At 39.2% G+C, this 16,376-nt stretch overlaps 2 protein-coding genes across 6 annotated transcripts in view; one reads left to right on the forward strand and one right to left on the reverse strand.

The window, feature by feature from the left end:
• LOC137173324 (NLR family CARD domain-containing protein 3-like) overlaps nucleotides 1–16,376 on the forward strand; it is a 121,352-nt gene that overhangs the window by 18,823 nt on the left and 86,153 nt on the right. The window contains exons 18-20 of one of the 4 annotated variants that reach the window (XM_067578106.1): nucleotides 86–259; nucleotides 335–505; nucleotides 780–2,562. The exons of the other annotated variants lie outside the window; for them this stretch is intronic. Of the exons in view, the coding sequence (XP_067434207.1) occupies nucleotides 86–259; nucleotides 335–505; nucleotides 780–789 (355 nt within the window). The 3' untranslated portion in view covers nucleotides 790–2,562. Of the gene's footprint in view, nucleotides 1–85; nucleotides 260–334; nucleotides 506–779; nucleotides 2,563–16,376 lie in introns of those variants that run through there. 4 annotated transcript variants of the gene reach the window in all.
• On the reverse strand, nucleotides 2,463–16,167 carry actr3b (actin related protein 3B). 2 transcript variants are annotated; one of them, XM_067578150.1, is made up of 13 exons: nucleotides 15,979–16,167; nucleotides 13,735–13,881; nucleotides 10,753–10,808; nucleotides 10,429–10,553; nucleotides 10,209–10,319; nucleotides 9,017–9,112; nucleotides 8,829–8,936; nucleotides 8,590–8,733; nucleotides 8,252–8,425; nucleotides 7,882–7,974; nucleotides 6,931–7,056; nucleotides 6,753–6,836; nucleotides 2,463–6,451 (listed from the first exon to the last, which is right to left on the reverse strand). In XM_067578150.1, exons 1-13 carry the CDS (start codon nucleotides 16,020–16,022, stop codon nucleotides 6,356–6,358), a joined length of 1,404 nt encoding a protein of 467 aa, XP_067434251.1. In that variant the 5' UTR covers nucleotides 16,023–16,167; the 3' UTR covers nucleotides 2,463–6,355. The 2 variants fall into 2 exon arrangements, with proteins under 2 accessions (XP_067434251.1, XP_067434252.1); XM_067578151.1 differs by lacking the exon at nucleotides 13,735–13,881.

The following is a 16,376-nucleotide window of genomic DNA, read 5'->3' on the forward strand; positions in this document are numbered from 1 at the left end:
ACATTGAAAAAAAAAGAGAGTTTATGGAGTAATGACTTACAATAAGTAATGTACCCTGTTAATTTAACTGTGTGTCCTCCTGCAGGCTCAGATACTGTGGATTGACAGACAACAGCTGTGCTTTTCTGAAAACAGCACTTGAGTTCAACCCCTCCCATCTGAGGGAGCTGGACCTGGGTTACAATGACATGAAGAATTTGGGGACTGGGCATCTATTATCATGTCTGAAGAATCCACATTGTCATTTGGGAACTCTGAGGTACAGACACATTTTTACATTGGGATGGAGCTAAAACATTAGCACTGGTTTCTTAAACTCCTTCTCTTTCTGCAGGTTGACAAGCAGTGATCTGAATAATGAAGGCTTTGGTTATCTGAATTCAGCTTTCTGTTCCACACAATGCAATTTGAAAGAGCTGGACCTGAGTTTTAACCTGGACTGTTCACCAGTGAAACAACTGTTTGCTCTACTGGGAAATCCACTGTGTGCTCTGGAGACTCTGAGGTCAGTAGTAGGTTGGACGCATTTTCGGTTGATTCATGTGAGCTAGTGGTAATTAAAAAGTTAGAAATCTGCCATTTTCTGCTAAATATAAACTATTTTCTCAATCTGTGTTTAAGTGTCAGATTTACACTTATTAAACACTTAACTTCAGTTTTGGACAGCCAGACAGAAAGCAATAACCACTCAGATCAGAGAGTAGCTTTGTTTCCAAGTGAGAGGAGGGCTGTGATCAGATGAGTTGACCTGCAGATAACTTTTACCTTTATCTCTACAGGATGGATTAAGGTGTCACCCTTACAAGGTAAGAATATTGAAATTATGTGAGCACATGGCTCACTTGAAACTCCACCCAGAGGTGATATATCAGTATCAACACGTGCATCCCACACCGACTCCAACCTCCATCACTTTCCTCAGAACAGGGTATCCTTTCAGCAGCAAAGACAGTCAGAAGTTCTTAAAAAAAACAAAAAAAAAGAAAAAGCAATTAAATTATGTAGATGATGAATGTTATCTAGACATTTTAAGTGATATTTTTGGATGTTCTCTATTTTTCTTCTTATTAACAAAGCGCATGTTTGGATCCAAACCAACAACTACTAACAAGTATTGTTAGTAAACAAACTGATCTACTAAAAGTATTGTGTATGTATCCAAAGCCTGATATATCTTATTCCTCTGTACTGTAGATCTCCGTTGTTGTCCATGAACTATTAAAAACATGTCAATAAGCCACACCACCTCACTGTGTGACCAGGGCACAGTTAAGAATTTTAATGTCAGTTAGTACATGCGTGATTCTGACAGAAGGCAGCAATATTTGACAACTTACATGGAGCTCAGTCAAACTTAATTTAACATTAGACATATAGGGAGCAAGCCCAAATAAGCAACTACACTTTGGAAACAAGCCCCCCCCAAAAAAACAACCTGTGAACTGTTGGGACTCAGGATGAAAAGTGAAGGTTTGAATTTGAGCACCAAGCTGTTATCACAGTATCTATACACACAATCACAGGAGTTCCAGTCAATGAGTTGACCATGAGATTTGAACAGAGGCTGTGATTAAATGGTGACCACCAGTCAACACGTGCCTCTGATCGCCACAATGGTGGTGGACAAAGCTGAGCATCTTTGTTGCTCAGTATAGTAATAGTATGGTAATAGTGTGTGTGGTATGACACTACCAATATTTGTAAGCGACTTTACAGAAAAACAAGCCCAAAGTTGCTTATAATAAGCAGACTTGCATGTGGACAACAGCTGCTCATGGCTGGTTAGCCATGGTCAGCCATCTGTTAGATGCTGACAATAGATATACAGTATACACATGGATACCTCATCCAGTCTGTGGGACGGGCCTCAGCTGTCACTTTGGAAGATATATTTGATGTTGGTGAACATTGAGACTCAGGATGGCATTGACCATAAATGCAACTAACCATCACTTCAGCCTCTCACATTGGCTTGTGAGCAGCTTTCACAAATTAAGGCAACACTGCACAGCAACATTCCAAACTCTTCTATATATCTATAGCCTCTATATTGACACCAAACCTGGATACGCCACATGCACACATAGGAACCAACAAGAGCCCAAACACCTAACTCAGTCATCATTTTACATTTTTATACATTTTTGTAAATGATGTGAGAAATGTCAGTAGAGTATTAAAGTATGAATATTAAAAACAGGACATGTGAAGTTGTAATAATTACAACCAGAAAGCTCACCTTTTAATTATTATCAACTATTTTTGGTCAACTAACTAGTCTGTATTCAAATAAATGCCTGGCATTTTGTGAACCCAAACCACTGAAAAATTGATTGACAGTTCAGTGAGTTATGATAGCTGTAAGAGTGGATAGACATCTAAAAGTGAAAGTGTGTGCACCTGTTTTTCCCAAATGGAATCTCTAATTACCTGAACTACGAAAGCAGAGACCACAGTCAGTGTTGAAGGTGATCAGTGTTTATTGACAGCAGCTCAGTACCAAACCACAGATCATTAACATTCATTGAATCTCACTCTGCTCCATGTTCAAGTTCAACTCGCTTGTTTTTGACAAAAATATGATTCACTGCAGCTTTGTGGACATCACAAAACTAAAGATCTGTCATGTGTTTTGTACACTCAGCAGAGCGGAGAGCAACCCAGAGACTCCAAACCACAAGTTCACCTCCCAACACATTTGTTTATTTTGAAACAACGTGGAGATTTAAATGCAAACAAAACCAAGAGAAAGATGTGCACAGATGCAGATTAACTCCAGGCGATACAGACTGAGATACGTCAAGTAAGAACATTTCATAAGTCCATTTTAAATTTCTGCATCATATTTATTCAAGTTTACTGCAAAATATGTAGACATTGCAGATCTTTGTACTCTTTGTAAACACCAAAAAAAACTTTTGGCATTAGCTCGCTACTCATATTTTCAGCTTCATTAATGAGCTTTTTACCTTTGATTTGACTTCTGACTTGATGTTACTGTATTCTTCTGACACGAGAATAATTCCTTTCAATATATTGTCAATTTTCACATCTTGATGCCTAAATTTTATATCCCAAAAAACACAAATTCTTCACCCAGTTTGCTGCGTTTCCTTTCAGAATGAAGCAAAGCTGCTGACTCAATACTCTGAATTAACTCAGTTCTACTTTGTGTAATTATTTACTTCATAATTTTCACTCAGTCCTCTCTTTTCTCTATTATTTTTTATATAGTTACATTTCTTACTGTGCTGTACCTTTCATGTTGTTGTTCCTTTATGTCCTCGTTTGTTGTTAGTTTTTGGTTTTTGTTTGTGTAACACATCATTCTTGTTTTTTTTGTAAACTATATTACATTTTTGCAAATAAAAAGTGTCTTGGTCTTCCTCTTTTCTAGTTTCCCAGTGTCCTTGTTTTTTGCCTTTTATATGTTTGAAAATACATGTGGAAGACTCGACTTTGACCTAAAATAAGAAGGACCTTTGTGTTTCTACATGAAAATTAGTTTCACATGATTGTCCCTGAACGCACCATACTTCTGCTGACGGTGCTACTTGTGGTTTTGGCCCCTTCCTGGATCAGTTTGATCCCTCTCAGCATACAGTATATACCATAAATATATATATATATTTAACTTAATAATATATGTGTTGTTCTCCTCTTTGTTCTGATAAACTATTTATCTTTATAAATATATACGATCTGAGTGCAGTAGTTTATGATACAGCCTGTAAAACATCAACATGTTCAAGAACACACATACAGAGTAACTACACAGTTTGTGATTAAGGGTCACATCAGTCATTTCTGGGTGTTCAAATATAAGAATAACCTAAATCTGTACTCATTAAACTATGAAGAACAATATCTATATCTATATGTCTGCAGTTAAATGTCTCTTTATGACTGAGCTGCATGTGAAGGAACACAGAAGGCTGTTTGTGAGAAGACAGACAACAAAAAGAAATAAATGAAAACAACAAAACACTAAACTAGCTGCAACTCTCACTGCCAGCTTGCTCTGCACCATCAAAATCACAAAAAACCTGTTTATTTTCCCTTTAATGTAGATTCAGAGTATGAAAAGAAAGCTACAACATTGTGTTTTTGTCTTTTGTCACACTGTGACTTTCTGAAAATCACACTGTCAACATTGTTTGTGCTGCTCATTCAACTGAAATTTGAATTCTCTTCACTTTCTGTGTCCAATATTCACTCTCTTTTAGCTGTTTTTGCTCTCTACCAACTCCTGAGGGAAATATCTGTCTCTTTAGCTGCTAAATGCTCCACTATGTTCACCAGCTGCTGAGCAGGTAGTGTACAGTGGCTTTTTTTTTACAGCTTTTTCCTTGAAAACGACGCTATGAGAGCGCTTAGAGTGAACCAGAACAGTAAAGTTGCAGCCAGACAGATTAACAATGAGCTGAAACTCACTATAAAGCTCCATAAAGCGAAGAGGAGCTGCAGCGTCACTGATAATTCTCAACACATTACACACTGACAACTTCTGTGTAACGTCATAGCTATAAATCCTATGAACACTGATACAAGACTTTCCTTTTTTCCCAGTTTCAGCACATCCACATAACGTTGATTATGTAACATTATTGATCTAAAGCCGCTCTAATCATCTTTAAAAACAAATTATTATATCTCTAATAGCTAGACTTATTTTTTATAATGTACTGTAGTGTAATGTAAAAACTCTGCAGCTCTGCAGAGCTTTTTAGTCTCTATTAGCTGCTAGGTTTAGTTTTGCAGCAGGTTGAGTTTTGGTTTAGCAACTAAAGAGGATTATTTTTCTCAAAACAGCTAAAACTTGAGTGAGTATTGGACTTAAAGTTGTCAGCTGGACACAAACACAACGGTGAAACAGGCAACAGTTTACAGCTTGTAGTGCTGCCAACCGAAACTTCAATCACTGCTGTTAATTCAAATAATAGTCTGTTCCTTTACAACATTCAACACTGGGGAGGACCCAATGTGCTGTTAAGTTTGTGTTCTACCTGGAAAGTGGAAGCTAATTATTTTAGCTTGCTAATGTGAGCCCTAATTTCCACTAGATGTAACTTGGTTGTTGTTCTGGTTCAACACCTGCTGGAGAAGAAGGGCACTATCACTGCAGATCAATAAAAAACTTGCAATTCTCCTTTTTTGGGATTTCTTAGCAAAAATACATTTTAATTTCAGTTCAACTTAAATTATTGTTATTATTCTGTTATTATTCTTGTTCAGTGTCACAGGAAAAGTAGTCATTTAAAAAGGCAATGTTTGTGGTGTTAATCTTCATCTGTTAGATTCTTCTGAATATGTCACTATGAAATCCTGGAGACACATTGAGCAGCCGAGTGTCTTTAGAAAAGAGATGAGAAGCATCCAATCATGACGACAGCTAGCAAGCTAACATGTTGACTGACAGCAGGTGTCCTATAAATATGCTCCGACACATGCAGAGGATGTGGTGAAGACGTAGAAAAAACACGGCAGTGATGAAAGAGATGATCACTGAAACAGTCGGCTCATATTTTACAGCAGAACTCAAACACAGAAAAAGTGAACAGACTTCTGTTCTTAGCTTTGTGTTAACAACTGCAGTAAAAGTATTTCATCTCATTTTTGTGTGTGCGGGTGAAGTTATTCACACTTTTTACCAATTTTTAAAAACATTTCCACCATCATCAAATATTATTTTCCAAATTGTTAAAAGTTCTTTCAGCCTCTTCCTACGGTGTCAATTTTGTTTGGTTTCTCTTGGTAATTGTGTTCAGAACAGAATCTGTTAAACCAATTAAACAATTCTGGTTTCAGTTCTTCCTCGTTTGCTGTAAAGGTCACTATGACAAAAGAAAACTTTGTAAACTCGGCCTGTACGTTTCTCTAAAGTAACTCAGTAAAGCAATCATCATTGAGGGGGATGCTAACAGGCTAGCAGCTAGCAGACTGTCAGCTAGAGAAATCCTCTGAGCCTTTAGACATTTTTGGATAAAAAATAGTTATCTGTTGAGTAGATTTATTAGTTTAAAATATAATGATAGCACGCTTTTCTTTCACCATTTTCTAACTCGTGTTTGTGCCTCAGTTCCTGCGGGTCTTCTTGTTCTTGATGGCGCTGAGCTAGCTGGCTAACAGTCTATTGGGCTGAAAACTGAGTGGGGCAAGAGACTAACTATTGGCAAAGTGGCTGGAGGCTAGCAGATAGCAGGTAAACAGGCCAGCGAGCTGCAGAGCCCACAGGCTAACAGGCTAGCTGGCTGGCTGGCTATCTAGTGGGTAGCAGGCTGAAAGGCCAACAGGCTAACAACCTAATGGGCTAACAACATAGTAGGCTAACAGGCTAGCCCTGTCGCGGCTGCCATCAGGACATGATGCCAAACACGGGGTTGTGTCGACAGATGCTGGGGCCGATCTCATCGTAGTCCTTCTTAGAGTGACACACCTGTAAAAACTCCGGCTGGAAACACAGCCACACATCAACAACAAACAAACAAACAAACACAAACAATGTTATTAAAGCAAATGGTATAGTTTGTGTATGTGGGGTGTACGTGTGCACTTTTAAGTCTAACTATGAGGGGACTGATTAGAGTCACTTCTTCAAAGGGCTGCTTGAGGGTTAAGACTTTATTTTAGGCTCAAGGTTAGAATCAGGTGAAGGCATATCACTGAGGGTCCTCACAAGTATAGAAGTACAAATGTGTTTGTGTGTGTGTGTGTGTGTGTGTGTGTGTGTGTGTGTGTAAGTGTGTGGTTACCGTGGACGCCAGCATGGAGCCTCCAAACCAGACGGCGTATCGCTGCATGTGATGTGTAACAACCTGAACCTCCATCGGCTTTGGCTGCAGTAAAATACAAATACAGAAATCCATCAACTGTCTGTCTGTCTGTCTGACTGTCTGTCTCTCTGTCTGCCTGTCTGTCTGTCTGTCTGACCTTTATCCGTCCTCCACTGAGCTCTTCACTCAGTTTCAGTCGAGCGTCCACGACTCTCTTCAGGTCTCTCTGCAGCCGCCGTCCAAAGTCTCTGAACATGGTGGATCCTCCAGAGAGCACGATGTTCTGACACACACACACAAAGATGCACACAGTTTACACTTAAAAAACATCTAACATACAGTTCTCACAAACATTCTCACTGAAACATTCTGATCGTAGTTGTTCTGATATTTGTGGTTGTTGAGTAGAGACGCACCAATCAATCGGCCACCAATCAAAGTTGGATAGTGACCGGCTGACCGGTATCATATATGATTATTTGACAGTCAAATTTACACACATGTACCACACAATAGTTCACGTCGCACACACGGTGGCAGTACAGCCCATACGTCCATGATACAGCCACATACACAACATGTCGTCAATGTGGAAGTTCAACGTGAGTGAAGAAGACTGAAGAGGGTCCTTCAACCTGGTGCACCTTTTATTTTGTTTTTTGTTTTGTTATTTAAAAAGTTAATGTTTTATATAAACATATGATTGAATTTCAAGTTTCCATTAAAGAAAAGTTTGTGCATGCTGTCAATTATAGTTCTGAGAAAGAAAGAAAATATAAAATATAATATAATATTATTCAGTTCTTATAAAGAAAGAAAATTGTAATTGGCCAAGAAAATTGCATCTCTCTAGTTTTCCATCTCTTTGTAGTTCTCTTCTCTCTGTGGTTGTTTTGTGGCATTTAGCAGGTGAACCAGAAATTTCAGGCCCTTGTATTCTATCCATGCCTCTAGCGCTACCTTCAGGACAAGCTTTGGATATTTTTTCTCTGGTGAGACTCAGAGAGGATGTTGTTAGTTCACATTGTGGCTGTAATAAACTCTGCAGCCTGTAGGGGTCGCTAGCAGAGCTTAAGGTGAATCATACAGTCGTATCAGGGTGAGTTACCTTGTAGAGCGGCCTCCTGACGTCGATTGGACAGCTCTGGATGACCTCATCAACAACATCAGAGATGGGCTGCATGAAGTCTGGGTTAGCAAACTGAAAAACACACATTAATACAACATGTACACACATTAACCTCCACTTTTATCACTTATCTGATGTCCTTCCACCAAAACTTTCCCTCCAAAATAATCTTGACCTTTGAATTAGTTTTTAACTTCAGGACAAGTTTCTTTTTTATTTTTTACTGAAGCTATTTGACTTTAATTAAACTTTAAATTACTTTGTTTTTAACATCAAGTTAATTTCACATTTATTTTTTAAATACTCAGCGTTATAACGAGGTGAAGCTGCATCATAACAGCTGACTCACCTCAGGGTGGAAGAAGATCTCGGGGCCAAGGAAGCGCTCGTAGCCGACGTCGATGTGAAAGGCGTTCTTACTGACGGCGTTGACTCCACGGTACTGTTTGATCCATTTCCCTGGGTCAGAGTCGTACTTTGTGAACTCCTTCACGATGTCTGGACAGATGTAGCAGTACCGCTCCTACACACCCACACACAAATACAACAAATATAAATATAAATAAAATTAAATAAATAGTCAAGTTGTAAAGGAGGAGGAGTAGAAGGAGGGAAAATGAGTAGGAACAAAGGACAAAGAGTAAGAGAAGAAGAGTGGGAGGAGGAGATGATGGAGGAAGGTGGTACCTTGACAGCCTTGGCAGTCTCCAGCGACTGCTCTGGAGGAATCCCCACCTCTCGGTCTCTGAGCAGCTGCTGGATGAAGAAGGTGATGTCCCGCCCTGCAATGGGGATGTGCTTTATACAGCTGCCAATCACGTAGCCCTCAGCCTGTGACAGACAGCCACACCGACCAATCAGTGAGCCGCAAGTCTCCAAACAAAGACAGGTATGTTAAATGAAATGTGTGTGTGTCTGTGTCTCACCACAGGGATGGCGTGTGTGACTCCGTCTCCACTGTCGATCACGATGCCGGTCAGAGTTCTCTGTCCGACCTGCCGAGATGTCCAGGACGCCGCCAACGCCAACACCGCCTGACGGAGACAGAGAGACGTTTTACTTCATAACACCACACAGTACACCTGTATATGAAGAGTCTGTCTGTGCGTCTCACCTGCACTGCAATGTAGAGTCCAGGTATGTTGAAGGTCTCAAACATGATCTCAGCCAGGTACTCTCTGTTCTCCGGAGTGTTGAGAGGAGGCTCCGTCTGCAAACATCCACACGCGGCTGTCAGCTGGCAGGTTTTACATTAACAGCAGGTGACGACAGCAACATCAAAATACCATATTAACAGTTCACTCAGGGATTCCTAAAGAACCTCTACAACCTCCCGAAATGGGACTGAGACCTCTGAATGGACTTCTACACTCTCATCAAGAACATCCGGAACCTCTTAAAGGAACCATATCCAGGAGGGGTCTGTTATGGGATTTTCCATCTTTATGGGTTACAAATTGGGTTACAGTGGGTCAAGCCTGGGCCTTGAGATCACACTGTAAATCTTGTGCAGGAAAGAGACATTGTCTCCTCTCCTTGAGACTCCAGAACCCTCTGTGATGTTTTAGGGAAAGCAGGAGCCTCTCTGATAGAGGGTATATCAGCATTGCCATGGTTACCAAGGTCAGAGAGGACGCTCCTAGACAACACAGATGGGTGGATGTGTAGTCAGAATGTGTTGACAATGACCTGAAGCTCCATGCAACGTGACCTAAACTGTCACGGGTAAAATGTAGTTCCTTGTTTAGAAACTAGTGAACCAATCAGACAAATTTTTCATATTGTAGGCTGATAAAGATTAGGGCTCAGACCTTCAGGGGACAGAACGGAAAGAGACAGCATCGGAGCAGAACACTCTGGTGTTTACTGTTTTCGGTTCTCCACTTGGCCAAGTGCTTCAATAAACATTTTCAGCTCTAAGACATCAAAGGCTCGTGTGTGCTTTTCTCCACTAAGGTGCTGACCATCGCTCAAAATATCCACAACAATATCCAGGAGGGGTGCAACCTGTGAATGAACATCTACACTCTCCTCGAGGACCCTTAGAACATCATTAAGGATCTCTGGAACCTCTTCCAGTACTCCTACAACCTAAAATATTAGGTGTGTCTTGACATCAAACATAGTTCAGTGCTTCCGGCTCTGTTAGCAGTGAACTGAAACTAACCTAACTCTGGTTTAAACTGACCACAAACACACTTTAAAACATGTAGGATGACATTTGTCCACATACATGGAAAATATTAACATACTTATAGACTTATATACATGTTCAAGCACATCTAGAAGTGAACACGGAGTCCTACCATGAGGAAGCTGTGGTCTTCAGGCTCAGCTCGAAGGTATTTGAAGATGACCTGCTCCATGAACTTCTCCATCAGATCCCAGTCCTCTACCATCCCATGACGGATGGGCCACTAACACACACACACACAGACAGCAGGAGGAAGGAAGGAAGGAAACAGAGAGGAGGTTGTGTTGGAGGAACTGTAAATCAGTTTAAAAGCTGATAGTTCATCATCCTACCTTGGTTGCATAGTTGGGTTTGTCTACAGCTTCGTCTCCGATGTAGAAGTCCAGGTCGTCGACTCCTCGTACGAGCCTCCTCTGAGCCTGTTCTCCCACGCTGGCCGACTCCTTGATGGCGATGCCTGGTCGGGATCAGATTCAGAACAGGTACATACACACAAACTAAACTAACTCTAAAACATTAATATAAATATATATGACTAGATGTTTTCACTCTTTTCAGCACATTTTCATATCCTGAGATATTACTCATGTCTGCATGGACAGGAGTGTTAGGTCAAAGGTCACAGTGGTCCAGAGGTGCAGGTGTGTGATGCTTACAGGAGGGCATGATGAACTGTGGCTCTGTGTTTCCAGCATAGCCGATCTTTGTGTACCTGCAGTCAGAAAGATAAACACTCTGTCAGGAAACGATGAGGAAGAAGTTAATGTTTTAGTCTTTGGAACCACAAACTGGATCTGAGGAAGACTCAAGATGGGTTTTCAATTCAATTTCAGTACAGATAAAAGCTTACTCTAATACTTTATACTGTCTTTCTTCCAATAACTGTGAAATTAAAATAAGAGTTTTCTACCAAAACCCTTTTTTTATTGAACACAAGAAGCCAAAGTCGTCAAACATTAAATGCTGTTAAAACACAAACAGTCGCACAACAACAAAGCTGGAGAAACAACCCAATCAAAGAAACAACTACATTATTAATCTCAGGTATCTGATGTCAGCTTCCAACATTTCCAGCTAGAAGTGAAATGATAAGTATGAAACAATGTCTATTAACATTTATATGAATTCTATATTGGATATAATACATATATTTTAATGACTGTTAACCAATAGCAGCTCCCCTCTTACTACTGCTTATATGAAACAGGTGTTTTTTGTTATTTGCACAAGACTTTCTATCATATGACCTTTTATATACATGTTTTTGTGTCTTGACACATGTGATATTTAAATGGCTGTGATGCTAAGTCATGTACATATAAGCCTTATTTCCTTCCTGTGTGTATTAACCTTGTATCTAGTGTTGTCTCTCCAAAGTCTGCTCTGTTCACAACTCAATTATGTTCCTAACACAAAATAATATTGCAATGGTGGATTTATACTCTAAATTCACTCATAAGTCATTAGCAATAAAAAAAAGAAGTTTTCTTTCTATTCCCATAAACGGAGAATCTGTACACGAGAAACCACCTGAATAGTAAAAATGACAATAAATAGTCTTAAGAGACAAGAAACATGAGTTTTATCTATCTATATATTTAACACACTAAATATATATTTTGTATTATTTTAACAAACATTCAGATCTAATGGATGGATTTAAGAAAAAAAATCCTGAGTAAAAGCAATAAATCTTTCATATGATAATCTGACTTGTATAAGTAATAAAACATCTCATGTTTACTTTAAACACAGTTTAAGATTAATAATAATAAAATGTGTTGCCTCACAGTCGGCCATGCTTGCTGAAAAAGGGTGTGGCTCTACTGCGGTCCACTTCAGATGATGTGGAACACTGTGATTGGCTTGTAGACATCCAATCAAATAAGTTTGTGCATATAAGTATATGTTGAGACAGATGACAATCATAGATTAGACTTTGGATCAGCCTCTCTGCAGAGATCAGGTTGGCTGAGTCTGTCTTGTCTTTTAAAATGCTTCTTAAAGCACATTTTTACAGACTCATGTCCTCTTAAACTTTTTGTTTTATTGTCATTTTTAACTGTGTTTCTATTCTCTGTAAAGAACTTTGTAAACCCTGGTTGCAGAGAGGTGCTCTATAAATAAAGTTTATTATTAGGGACCAAGCCCAAAAGCCACCGAGCCCTAAGGGCGAGGACCCTATTGTTTTTCGTGTGTTTGTTTATTTCTTCCTGTCTTTATTTATTATTATGCCACTTAAACCCTAAATTTGACCCCTTAAACATGCTCAAAAACTCACCAAATTTGGCACGTACATCACGTCTGGTGAAAAATTTGATAAAATGTAAAAATCAACCCCTAAAGTGCCTAAATGTGCTCACTAGCGCCACCTACCTAACTAAAATGGCCGCCACAGCCCGTAGGAATGTTGTAGAGAGATCAAATCAAAACTCAATTATTCGTCTCATCAAGACCTACAAATCATATACTGACACCCCTGACCTAAATCCAACAGGAAGTCTGCAATCTCACTTTCAAAATAAGACTTTGCCTCAATTTTGGACTCTGAACAAACACTATCTCCTCCGAGGGCGTTAATGGTATCAGCTTCAAACTTTAATACATGACTTATGACACTATGCTGAAAAAAGTCGTTGAAAACTTTGTAATAACTCGAACGGTTTGGATTTTATAAGCCCTGAAAGTTGCAGTGCCACATCACCCTTACAATGTAAAGCAATGGGGAGGCAATCTATGGGCACGGACTTTGTGTCAAACAGAGGCTTCTGATGTCTCAACTGTAAGTCTGACCACTTTCAAACCTGTATCAATGGATTCGCAACAAAATTTCCTACAAAAATATGATTTTCAATGTAAGATTTGGCCAAAGTCATGGGATTTATGAAGATATTTCACAAAAAGCGTACTCTAAAATCCTCCTCTCCAACTGCTCCTGGTGATGTCACTCCCTCAGTGCTGTGAAACATTCCGCAATACACACTCATAAAATCACAGGAGGCGCAAAAAAGACTTTAAAACTCACACTCTAATATCTCAAAAACAGTAAAAGATAGAAAACACATGTAAATTCAAGATTTGTAGGTCAAAGTCTTGTGACTCATTTAAAGTTCAAATGAAGTTTGTATCTAAAACTATGTGGAAACAGTAAATGTTCAAATAGGTGTGGGTTCGTTCATTCTCTCCATTCAAATATATGAGTATTTTTCTGTGTCTAGCTGCATTTACTTACTGTCTCTACACACCTGACAGTACACATTTCAATCAAACTTTCAAAATAAAAGCACACCAGACTTGTAAGAAATATCCCTCATTTTTAAAAAGCAAAATGATCTGATCCTGACGGACCAGAGTGAGAGGTCCCGACCAACGCTGCTTGCAGCTTTAATTTTGATATTATTATCATTACTCTGTTTCATCACAGTGAAGAATAAAAAACATAACTAAGTGAAAGTATTCTTTTAAAGTATTGTTTTCATATCAGCAGCTGTGAGCACATCATCAGTTTAATTTGCATGTGATTGTTCATGACCTGCATGTTTAAAAATCATTTCACCTCCATCTCCCTCTAAATCTTTACTGTTAATTGTAACTTTGTGATTTTCTTCTGCACACTGAGAGCATTTAAAGTCACTGACTGTCTGTTTTTTCCTGCCTGACAGTCAACGCAGCATGCAGCTCCTGTTCCACTTCCTCCAGCTGTCCCACATTCAGACACTCCGACCAGAATAGAGCACAGACTGACCACAGATCTGCTGCTGCTGACATCCTCCATCTGTCTGATACTGTCCATCAAACACAGGAAACTCTGATGTCGACCAGATCTCACATATACAGAGAAACAACCGTTAGCAAGAACAGAAATGACTGCTTCAACTGAACATATGAACGCAGCAGCTGCAGTCTGTGTCTCTAATATAATCAGTTTTTATATTGAACATGTTTCTGTGCCTGAATTACACAGAAGTATTCAGATCCTTTACTGCTGTACACAAATCTGTTTTCAGTTTTTGGACTTTTTCTCTAATCTTTGATTTTTGCTGAAATATTGGATCATTTGAACATTTATTGAAATGAAAGCATGTGAGAAGTTTAGAGGGAAAAATCACTATTTGGTGGAGCTGTTAACAACTCATAGACATGTGAAATGTGACTCCGACTACACACTGCTTTTTGTAAGACGTCAAAAGCCAAATAGGTTGGAAACCACTGGTTTCATCTTTAACAATGTGTTGTATTTTAAAAGCTTGTTATATTATCCATTGTGTCAAATCTTCATCTGAAAAGTAACTAAAGCTGACAAATAAATGTAGTGGAGTAGAAAGTACAATATTTCCCTCTGAAATGTAGTGGAGTGGAAATATAAAGTAGCATTACATGGAAATACTCAAGTAAAGTACAAGTACCTCTAAACTGTACTTAAATACTTGAGTTTACTTAGTAATAAATGTTTACCCCCAACCTTTACCCTAAACTCAACCTAAACTGTAAACACAGAAGGACCGGACAGAAATGTTCTCACTCTAAAGGTCTAAAAATCACAAAGATGTACACATATACACACTGTTTAAAGTGTCCCGACTGAGGAACAACACATTTATATACTATTAATTTTCATTGTTATTACCATACTGGCACCCCCCTGCGCCCAGTTACTTTCCACCGATGCTATTACATATAAAACCTTTTTATTTAATCAGGTTTGTCCTGTTGAGACAGACGTCTCACTTTAAAGGGAGACTTTCATAAATGTACTACAGATATAATAATAATAATAATTAACATAAAGTAGTAATTATCTTGAGATTTAAATCAGCTGCAGTGAAGTTACCTACCAACAGAAAACAGCTGAAGTCTGAAAATCTGAACGATTTTTGTCAGTAATGATTATTGTTTAGTAAACACTGCTGAGATGATTATAAAAACAGATTTTATTCGTAGAGTTTGGAACATCAGATGAAGTTCTTTAATTTAATGTTGTTCTTGTCTGACAAACGTTTCACTGCTGCAACAGTATGTGAGTGTCCTAGTTTAGTGTGCACATGGACTCATATATTCATTCATATTCGTATATCTATTGATAGACTATTTATTGATAGACTGCACATATGTTCACTCATCCACTCATTCAGGGAAGCAGTGCAGATATTGAGCAGCTCAAGTGTTTTATTTTATTTTTATGTTTGGTTCCTACCTGAACCTTTCGCTGCTGTGACACCTGGATTTCTCTCCGGAGATCAATAAATGTTTATATCATCTCATCTTAAAGTCCATGTGGGCTGATTTATTTCATCATCAATTCACCTACTGATTGTTCTTTTTTTCAGTTAATTGATTCATCTTTGATCAATAAAATGTTATTAAGTAGTAAAATGTGCATCACAGTGGCCTCAAGGTGACGTCTTCAGATCAAAACCCGAAAAATATTCAATTTACAATATAAAACAAGAGGCCGAAAAGACTTTGAAGAAACTGTTATTGATTAAAAAATGACTGAAACGATGAATCGATTAATTCATCGTTTCAGTCATTCAGTCATTAATTAATCAGAACAGATTCTTATCTAATTAATCAGAACAGATTCTGATTCAATAAAATGAGAACAGATTCTGATTAATTGTCTGTCAATCGATTAATCGTCTCTGCTCGACCTGCAGATTTATTTTGGGTGAACTGTTCCTTTAATAGCAACCAAAACACGCAGGCCTGCACGCGACATACATGATGTTCACACACACACTCACACACACTCACACACACACACGCGCGCGCGTTGTTTATTACACATGACGTCACACTCTTTACAGTGTGTGCATCCATCCGTGCATGCATGCGTGTGTGTGTGTGTGTGTGTGTGTGTGTGCGTGTGTGTGCGCGCTCACCCGGTCCCGCAGTCTATCACGCACGGAGGGAGCTGCAGGGACATGTTGTTGCGGTCCGGCCCGCACAGCGGTCGGTGGTCGGTTGTTGTGACCGGATCGGTCCAGACCGGAGGGCGCGAGGCGGAGTTTGGTGCGTGAGATGCGGGGAGAGATCGTCCTCTCGCGCTCAGAGCAGTTCCGGGTCGGAGGGAAAAAATAGAAACACATCTGACACGGACCCGGTAACCGGAGGAGTGTGTGCGTGTGTGTGTGTGTGTGTGTGTGTGTGTGTGTGCTGCGTTCACGTGATGTCAGCTGCACCGTAAATACTTCAACCAGTGAAAAAAACCCCAGCTCAACTCTGCCCCCAGTGGTGCTACATGTAATAATAATAATATTAAAAATAATAATAATAATAA

Source organism: Thunnus thynnus, chromosome 21, assembly GCF_963924715.1.
Source record: "Thunnus thynnus chromosome 21, fThuThy2.1, whole genome shotgun sequence".
Taxonomy (NCBI): Eukaryota; Metazoa; Chordata; class Actinopteri; order Scombriformes; family Scombridae; genus Thunnus; species Thunnus thynnus.